General features: G+C 41.2%; 1 protein-coding gene across 1 annotated transcript; it reads left to right on the top strand.

Annotated features, from left to right (window-relative positions):
* The first annotated feature begins 7,048 nt into the window (after positions 1 to 7,048).
* LOC145799637 (uncharacterized) lies at positions 7,049 to 7,865 on the top strand. The gene is made up of 2 exons (XM_082889238.1): positions 7,049 to 7,609; positions 7,722 to 7,865. The coding sequence occupies exons 1-2, from the start codon at positions 7,049 to 7,051 to the stop codon at positions 7,863 to 7,865; spliced, it is 705 nt and encodes a 234-aa protein (XP_082745364.1).
* The last annotated feature ends 2,496 nt before the right edge of the window (positions 7,866 to 10,361 follow it).

The raw sequence follows: 10,361 nt of genomic DNA, 5'->3' as shown, positions 1-10,361 counted from the left end.
GTCCATCTTTGGAGGACTCCCACCTTGTGGAATGTTGTCAGCCATCTCAGAAAGAGTGCGAAAATGGCCGAAAATGTGTAAAACGAGCAAAAATGCCAAAAGTCAACTGAAAAGTCAACCCCGAGAGGGTAGAAAATGGGAGAAAAGGTCGGAGTGTAGGAAAATGCACGAAGACCGAGAAAAACTTGGGAAAAATAAGCCCCAAGTGGTGGAAACCAAGGAAAGTCACCGAAACCGAGTTTTGTTCGGTTCAAAGTGTGCGAAACGGGAAGGGTTTCGCGAATCAAACGACGAAAAGGGCCCGAAAACCAAGAAAAAACGAGGATCGAAGGTTGGGAAATCACCTAGAGAGAGAGATGAAGGATTTTCGAGTTAGGAGGAAGTGAAAATATAGGGTTTAAGGCTCTCTATTTAAAAACCCGTGGCTAAAAGTCAAAACTGCCCCGACACAGCCATTTTTGGCCTGCCGGCCAAATTATTGGCCGGTCGGCTAAATATTTGGCCGATTGTCTTATTTGATGGCCGATAGATGGCCGGTGGCCTCCCCTTGTGGCCGATGCACCTCCTACACCCTTGATTGGGTCAAATATGATGTTTGGGACCTACATTCCTCAAGACAGTGTAAGAAAATGCATTTTTGAAGCTTAACCGGCCTCCGTTTTGACCTCAGACCGTGCCTTCTATGTGCGATGCTCGAATACGCGCAAGGTGTATCCTTCTTCATATCCTTTTTGTGAGTTTCGCAAATCACTTTAAATGTGTTGCATTACAATGTATTTTCATGTTTATAATAAGCGCGTAGTGGTTATACCTTGTTTCGTTCTTGCATTTAACATGCTTCATCTTACTTTGTTGTTTCAATCCTTTCATATTACACACATTGTATGCATTGTCGCGTATGTTTTACTTACATGTGTTTATGCACCTTCTCGTATTATTACACACATTTTATGCATTGTTGCGTATGCTTTACTTATATGTGTTCAAGTTTCTCTTATTACACACATTGTACACGTTGTCGCGTGTGCTTTACTTACATGTGTTCAAGTTCCTCTTATTTCACACATTGTACACATTGTCGAGTGTGCTTTACTGACATGTGTTCAAGTTTCTCCTATTTCACACATTGTACAGTTGTCGCGTGTGCTTTATTTACATGTGTTCAAGTTTCTCTTATTACACACATTGTATGCGTTGTCACGTATGCTTTACTTACATGTGTTTATACACCTTCTCACATTGTTACACACATTGTATGCGTTGTCACGTATGCTTTACTTACATGTGTTTATGCACCTTCTCGCATTGTTACACACATTGTATGCGTTGTCCCATATGCTTTACTTACATGTGTTTATGCACCTTCTCACATTGTTACACACATTGTATGCGTTGTCACGTATGCTTTACTTACATGTGTTTATGCACCTTCTCGCATTGTTACACACATTGTATGCGTTGTCCCGTATGTTTTACTTACATGTGTTTATGCACCTTCTCACATTGTTACACACATTGTATGCGTTGTCGCGCATGCTTTACTTACATGTGTTTTTGTACTTTCTCGCATTGTTACACACATTGTATGCGTTGTCGCGTATGCTTTACTTAAACGTGTTTATGCATCTTCTCGCATTGCTACACACATTGTACACGTTGTCGCGTGTGCTTTACTTACATGCGTTCAAGTTTCTCTTATTTCACACATTGTATGCGTTGTCGCGCGTGCTTTACTTACATGTGTACATGTCATTCCTTGCTATACACATTGCTCGCGTTGTCGCGTGTGCTTTACTTACATGTGTTTATGCTTATTTCCACGTTTTCACACATTTTCACACATTGTACACGTTGTCGTGTGTGCTTTACCTACATGTGTTCAAGTTCCTCTTACTATACACATTGTTCGCATTGTCGCGTGTGCTTTACTTACATGTGTTTATGCTTATTTCCACGTTGTTACACATTGTATACGTTGTCGCGTATGCTTTACTTACATGTGTACATTGTTTTTCTTGTTTCACACATAGTATGCGTTGTTGCGCGTGCTTTACTTACATGTGTTTGTGCCCTTTTTGCATTGATATGCATGCCTTCTTAGCATTGACATACTCCCTTCCGCATTGTCATGCGTCACACTTAGGTTGCGTCATCATGCACCCCTTCACCCGCGTTGTCGCGCATTTTTCACTTGCATTGCTATGCATCTTTCTAATAGTATTGTACCTGTTAAGTTTTCTTTCTTTTTCAGGCACGATATTGTATGTACGGTTCATTTGAAGCTAGCGAGACCAGACGAACCGCACAGTATTGTATTCTCCGCATGAGACGTAGCGAGAATTGTATAATTTTGTTACATCCTTTCTGCATGTAATGTAGTTAGATTTGTATATGCCTGCTTAAAACTGTTGCATGTTTTGCTTTGTTACAGCTTTTTTTGCATGATCACAAGTTATGCTCGGCTTTGTGCATTGTTCTTGCATCTTGCCCCTGCCTTCGGGTGCATATCGTTATCTGTATTTTGTATGCTTTGTCTAAGTCTTCGGCCTTGTCAAAAATGGGTCATCTCTGGGCTTTGACATTCACTCCTGTCATTGTTATGACTTTCGAGTTCTGTAAAAGAGGGGCAACTGTAGACACCCCATTTTTGACCGTCCTCAAGACTTGGACGTCATCGTTTGAACACTCGATGATCATCCATGTTTGTGTTCGTTTTGAGTTCTCGGAAGTCTCGGTTGTGCGCCTTGCCTCATGATCTCTCAACTTGTTTGTTTTGTGCTTGGTTGTGGACCAAACACTTGTGCTTTTGGCTTCTGAGGGTAGGAAGTGGCTTGTTAGCCATCGCCTCAACCCACCGGCCATGGCCTGAAGCCACCGGCCTTGTTTTCTTGCCACCGGCCAAATGAATTGGTTGATCGACACTATATTTGGTCGGCCGACCATTTTCTTGGTCGATCGGCCACTTTTTCTAGCCGAGGCATTTTCTTTGCCTTTTTCGAGCATTGTGCATGCCAGCTGTGCCAGCTGGTGAGCACAAACTCTGCCCTCCATACACGTGTATGGAGGGATTTCATCCTTACACTTAGCTTTCCTTGGAAGCTTGGAATTGGATTTTCTATAAGAGGAGGGCCTCCCCTCCCTTTCCAGAGGTTGAACAATCTGAGATATTAGAGATATATCACACTCTCTCTATATCTCCTTCTCTCTCTATATTTGTGTGTAATAGTGTTCTAAAGGGTGTTTTTGTTCATTTGTTTGCACTAAGGCACCTAGTGTTACACTTTTCTTTAGTTACTGAGGTGCTAAGGAGTTGATTTCAGAGTTTTTGAGTTGGTTTTGATCAGAAGGAGGTGCTGGAGTTCGTGTTCTTGAAGTGTTCTTCAAGGTTGAGAAACTACTCTTTTATTCCCCATTTTTGCTTAAGCTTTTAGCAATACTTGCAGACTGTTTTAAGCTTAGTGTCCAATTGAAAAAAATTTCTGTATTTTCATGCTTGAGATGTTTGTTTAAGGTTACTTTTGGGTCGGGGGTTGTCTACCCCCTCTTAGGCCTTGTTTGGCCTTGTTTTGTGATCTTCTTCTTGAGCTTTGAACCCCTTTTGTTTTGACCTTCTCACCACTGAAATCCAGAGAATTTTCAGTGGTGGAGAAGTGGTTTTGAGGTTTTGTATAGGGGAGGGACACCCCCCTCTCCTTATGTCTCATATGCTTGTGTTAATGGTTCATAATGTGAGCAAGTTTACTTAGCATGTCTCGGTTCTATTTCAGCACTTTTTAGTGACTTTTAGGACCTTCCTTAACTCTATTCCATGTTGGTTTGATAGCATCTTGCACGCTTCACATACTTGTAAAGTAATTTTGCATGTTTGCATAACATGCATCTTGTGTTTGGACCAATATTCTTGCATGTTTTGGCTCGACTCCAAGGAGCTTTCCCTCATGTTTTACCATGATTAAACTCTGTTTGGTGTTGTTTGGACCATGCATGCACTGTTTTGTATAGCCATGGTTCAACTTGGCTTGTTAGCTTTGAGCATCTAACCCATTAGCATGCATTGCTCATACCATTCTCATGATTTGGCATCTTTTGAAATCATATTTCGGTCCATGTAGTGTAGCCACACACTCATGTTTGCCATCCTTTCAATGCTTTGAAGAGTTGTTGTTTTGTGCCTTAAGATTGGGTCATTGTGTATGTCTCCATGATTAGGTCTTTGGGATGCCATCTCATTGGGTTTTGGGGCCTATTTTGACATATTATAATTCTGTTTTTCATTGCATAATTCATGCCATGTTCGGTTGTGATAGGTGTAGTGTAATGCGTCCTTTGTAGCCTTGCATGCCCTTTGTTTTGTGCCTATCTTTTAGCATGTTTTGGCCTGGTTCCATACATGCTCTAGCTTTGTTTTGGCCTGCCCTAGGACTGTCTTAGGTCACTTTGGCCCTTTGGGGCTTGGTTGATATGGCCATGGCTTGAGCCCCTTGGCTAGTCTCAAGTTTTGGGCTCCTTTGTATGCTTTACTTGCATGGCTTGGTTGATTTGGCATCATCCCTTGCACATTTTCAGAGCTTATCATGCTTGTTATTTGTCCATATTTGTCTCTTTTAAATGTGCTTAAGAGTCGACCTTTTTTATGCCTAAGTGTTGGACTTTTACATGTGCATGTTTGGGTGCGTTTTGTCCATCATTCCTTGGCACTTTGGCTACTATTTTTGGTACGGCTGAGGTCTATCCATCTTTAGTGTAAGTCCTTGAATCATGCAGTTGTGTATTGTTATATGCTTATCGCATTGCAAGTTGTTTCATCCTTATGGTTGGTGTCATTGTTGCATGCCTATCACTTTGTGTATTTCCATATCTAGGTCGCATTGTAGTATTGCATACTTGTTGCGTTGCCATGCTATTTGCATGTTAGGTTGCATCACATCGCATTTGGCATGCTCATGTTACATTGTCTTACACTCCCATATTGCATTGTACTTGGTTGTATGCATTGCATTTTGTTTGGTTTGGGGTGTCAAACCAAACATGTGGAATGAGGGACGCTTGTACTTGAAGTGACGAAATGTACCTCAATCCTCGGTCGCCGACGCTCTTGATCAAGCATGATAGAGTTCTAGGCATTCATGTGTTTTGTTGCATTCACTCCACATTGATTTGCACACTTGGCACCTTTGGCCATCATGCATTGAAATGCGTGATTGGTGGTCCGAGGGTCGAGAGCCATACTCCCTTGAGTTCATAGTATGATAGGGAGGGTGGTCGTGCACACATTGTCTTGTAAACGCCCCGCCATGCACTGTCTGTCCTCTGCTGCAGCAAAAACAACATTCTGTAGGAAGGGATGGCCGGTCGGCCATCTTCAGTGTCGACCGGCTAACTTAATCTAGCCGAGAACTCCACTTTTGGTCGATGACCATTTTCCCATGGACGGTGACTTCATCTCTTGGCCGGTGACCTCCCATAGTGCTTAGGGAGTGTTTCAGAAGCATCCTAAGGATTTTCACAATTTTTAGAGATGCAAAATAGTGCAAGCAGAGGCAACATGCGGCATGGCAACGGGTTTCCGAGCGAGGCAATCGAGCATGCATCATTCAATCATTTTGAGGTGGAGCTATGGCGGCCTCTTTAGTTTCATACTTAGATTGTTTTGTAATTAATTTGTTAATTAATTAAGAGTTTGTAATAATTAATTAGCTAGGATAGTTAATTTATTATTCAGTTTGTATTATTTATTCGGACCCTCCGTCGAGAGGGCGAATTTGTAATAAGTGTGAGTGCGTGTGTGAATGTCTTCCAACCCCACGTCTTTCTCCCTTTTACTTACCTGCTTTTGATGGTTAGTTTTAGGTCATGTTTCAATTAGCATACTTATGTTAGCATGTTTGCATACATTCATTCGTATTGCACGCACCGGTCTCGGCGCATCATACTAATTTCATAGTATTTTAATTCCAACTTGAATACGTGTATCGAGTTGTCGCATTTCACATGCCATTCTTAGATTAGCCGAGCCTATTCTAGTTGCATTTTGCATGTGTTACATTAGCCATCTTAACATGAATTAGGATCATGCATGATTTCTAACTAGCTATTGTTTTGGCTCAGAGTACTAGGTAAGTGTTTACGCTTTAGCATACTACATGTGTGTTAATGTTGCCATAAAAGCATGCTTGCCATGAGGCTAACTGCTTATATGATAGAACTGCCTGAATGCCTATGGGTGGAGGTTAGATTACTTGAATTGGAACAATTCATTGAAATGCAAGTTTTAAGCCCACTTGATTGTGGCAAAATCATGTTTTCTAAACCCACTTGAGGGTGGCAAATCCACGTCTTAGCCTACTTGCGAGTAGCACCTTCAAACCATTTTCAAACAAACAAACATGAGATGTTTTGTTCCAAATTAGGCGATCTAGTCTATACTTGTGTGTTGTGCGCATCACATAGTAATTCTAGCTAATAACCGGAATAAGAACACACATGTTTTCAAAAACAAAATATCATGCTTAGTACAGGCCGATCTTTGATCGGGCGAGCGGGGGTGCTCATAGATGACCTTCCCCAATCGTACCCAAGTTCCCGAGCCGATGCAACTTTGGTGATGACGGACACGTGGCCTTCGGCACGAGTCAGGGTTTCCTAAATTTCTCAAAAACAAAACATTTAGGTGGCGACTTTGTATCTGGCAAAGCAGTCCATGTTTGGGATTTCTTTACAAAAATCAATTTTTCAAAACGATTTGCCGGATTTGGACTCTTTGGTGATTTATCGGTCTCGCATTGCACTTTGCGGGATTAGATTAAGAACTGTGACATTTGAGTCCGAACTATATAGCATGAGGCCCTTGGGGTGCGTCTACAAAGCCATATAATGTTTTCTTATGAAGATACTGATTTGGAATATTAGAGGAATTGGAAGGCAAGAGAAGAGGGGAAAGATAAGGAAGTTGGTGAAGGACAGAAATGTTGATATAGTGTTGATTCAAGAAACAAAAAAAACTGCTATTACAGAAAGAGTAGTCAGAGAAATGTAGGTGAGGACTAGAATGGAGTTCATGTCAGTGGATTCTGAAGGTACAGTTGGAGGATTGCTATGTATATGGGACCCTGAGGTATTTCAGCTTGGTGCTTGCTATAGTAGTAGAAGGTTCATACTCTTATCAGGTACAATATTTAATTATTTTGAGTGTGTTTTACTAAATATCTATGCACCGAATGATGTGGGTGGTAGAGGAAAGCTTTGGGATAGTCTTCTTAAGCTGAAACAAGGTTTTCCTAAACCTTGGTGTCTGTGTGGGGATTTTAATGAAATTAGACATATTGGTGAGAGGAAAGGCTGTTCTAGAAGAGAGAGGGGTATGATTGAGCTTAATGAGTTCATTGAGAATAGTGAAGTACAAGATCTACCTTTATTAGGAAGAAAGTTCACATGGTGTAATTCCAGGGAAGGGGAAAAATGGAGTAGGATAGATAGGGTGTTGGTGGATCCAAGATGGTTGGAGGGTTTTCAATTAAAATTATGGGGATTACCTAGGCTCATCTCAGATCACAGTCCACTACTCTTGATGGAAGATGAAAGAGGCCAGGGCGGGCCCAAAGTCGTTCCGGTTTCTAAATGCTTGGTGTCTACATCAAAATTTCTCCTCTTTTGTGGTTAAAGTTTGGAAGGAGTTAGAGACTAATGGTTGGGCTGGATTCATATCATAGAAAAAATTGAAGGATTTGAAATTAGCTCTTCGGCAATGGAATAAGGAGGTGTATGGGTCGTTGCCTAACAAATTGAAAGTAGTAGAGGAGGAAGTTCATAACCTTGATCTTCAAGCAGAAAGTAGAGAGTTGGACCAGCATGACAAAGCTAGATGAAGAGCAGCTAGTGAAGAGGTATGGAGATTTCATAGAATGATGGAATGGACATGGTTACAAAAATTAAGACTGAATTGGAATTTGAAAGGGGATCGAAATACCAGATTTTTTCATGTGATGGCCAAGGGTAGACAATGTAGAAATGAAATAACATCCATTGCATATGGTGGTTTAGTGCTTGAGGAACTTAGTCTAGCGAAATTTGCAGTCTTTGAGCACTTCAAGAAGCAGTATTCTGAGGAGTGGGTGTCAAGACCTAAGTTAGGAGGCTTCTTCACATCAGTGAGTAATAGTCCTTATTTTGATATGTTGGAAATTGAGTTTTCAGAATCAGAAATCCTGGCAACAGTAAAGGATTGTGAAGGAAACAAGGCACCTAGCCCAGATGGTTTCAACATGTTATACTTTCAAAAATTTTAGAAGGTGATGAAAGGGGAAGTTTTCAATTTTATGAAGGAATTTTATAGGAATGGTAGATTGGTGAAGGGTTTAAATAGCTCATTTATTACTCTTGTTCCTCAAAAGGAAAACCCTATGGGTTTATCAGACTATAGGCCAATAAGTTTAGAAGGATCAGTCTACAAGGTCCTAACTAAGGTCCTATCAAGAAGATTAAATGAAGTACTACCTTGTATCATTAGTGAGACCCAATCAGCCTTTATAGGAGAGAGGAACATACTAGGTGGGGTTTTGATTGCCAATGACGTGGTAGATGGGTAGAAGAAAACCAAGAAGAAGGGTGTGATCATTAAACTTGATTTTGAGAAGGCGTACGATTCAGTCAACTGGGGGTTTCTAAACTCTATGCTTTTGAAGTTTGGTTTTGGATTAAGATAGGTGAAATGGATCATGGAGTGTGTTAGCATGGCTAGAATTTCAATACTTGTAAATGGGTCTCCAACTGAAGAGTTTAGTCCTCAAAGGGGTCTTCGACAAGGTGACCCACTGTCCCGCTTCCTGTTCAACTTGGTTGCTGAAGGTCTCAATATGTTACTGTCAAGAGCATACCGGATGGGAATTATTAAAGGTGTGCAAATTGGTACAAATGATGTGATGCTGTCTCACCTGCAATTTGCGGATGATTCAATTCTTTTTTGTGAGGCTGAAGAGGAGGAGGTCAGAAGCTTGAAGAGGATCTTGAGGTGTTTTAAGGTGATGTCGGGTCTGAGGATTAATTATCATAAGAGTCAGGTTTGTGGAGTGGGTGTTTCAGATGAATCTTTAGCTAGATTTGCATCTATTTTGAATTGCAAAATCAAGAATCTGCCAATTCAATATCTAGGTCTGCCCCTTGGAGCGAATCCTAATAGAAAGAAAACTTGGAAACTAGTGTTGGACAAGATTCGTAGCAGGCTAGCTAGTTGGAAAAGAAAGCTTTTATCTTATGCAGGGAGGCTAACTTTAATCAAATTTGTAACTACATTGCTGCCGGTATATTATCTATCCTTGCTTAGATTACCCCAAGGGGTAGCGAAAGTGATTGACAGGTTGCAAGTTTCATTCCTTTGGGGGGGTCTGAAGTAAGGAGAAGGATACACTTGGTCAAATGGGCTGATTTGTCAAAAAGTGTGGATCAAGGAGGACTGGCGCTGAGAAGAGTAAAAGTGATGAATGACTGTTTTCTAATCAAATGGTGGTGGAGGTTTGGATATGAAAAAGATGCACTATGGAAGGGGGTTATCTGTAGCAAGTATAAGGTGGACTTTAGTGATTGGGTGCCCACTTCTTGCATAAGGCCTATTGTCTCTAGTATATGGAAAGGTATAATTAATATTGCTATGTCTGATAGCCCATTTCTACAGTTTTACCTGAATAATTGGCAGTTAAAGGTTGGGGATGGGAGTAGAGTTAGGTTTTGGTTGGATAAATGGTGTCATATCACCTGTTCAGAGAAGAATATCCTGGCCTTTAACCTTGGATAAGGAGGTTTCATTAAGAACAATGTATGAGAGGAAGGAAATTGCAGGGGTCTGGGTGTTTAACTTTAGAAGAAGACTATATGGTTGGGAAGATTGTGAGGTCACAAGGCTTAAAATCTCCTGGGTACTGCACTGCCTTTGGTGGTGAATTAGGTTGATAGACCACTGTGGTTAGCAGCAGCAACAGAGGTATTCTCAGTGTCCTCTTTGTATAATGGGGTTTCTGCTACTGCAAGTCCTCAATTGAGTATTTGTAAGCTAGTGTGGGTTAAATACTTGCCTCCCAAAGTCCAATTTCTGGGGTGGCTTGCATAACAGAGTAGATTAAAGACGTCATCCTTTCTCTAAAGAATTGGTGTGCTTCAAAGAAATGCATCAATTTTATGTGCACTTTGCAAAGCTGAGATTGAATCTGTGAACCATGTCATGGTGTCCTGCCTATTTGCGTCATCTGTGTGGGCTGAAATGCTGAATTAGTGGGATGTTCAAGGGGCCTTACCTGGAACTGTTGAAGGGTTACTTCTTTGGTGGGATGGGGAAAGGCTCAGCAGGAAGGAGCGAAAGATTTGGAGGAGTA

This window comes from Camellia sinensis, chromosome 9 (assembly GCF_055761805.1).
Source record: "Camellia sinensis isolate YWXY chromosome 9, ASM5576180v1, whole genome shotgun sequence".
NCBI classification, from domain to species: Eukaryota; Viridiplantae; Streptophyta; class Magnoliopsida; order Ericales; family Theaceae; genus Camellia; species Camellia sinensis.
This window is presented reverse-complemented; position numbering and strand designations above follow the sequence as displayed.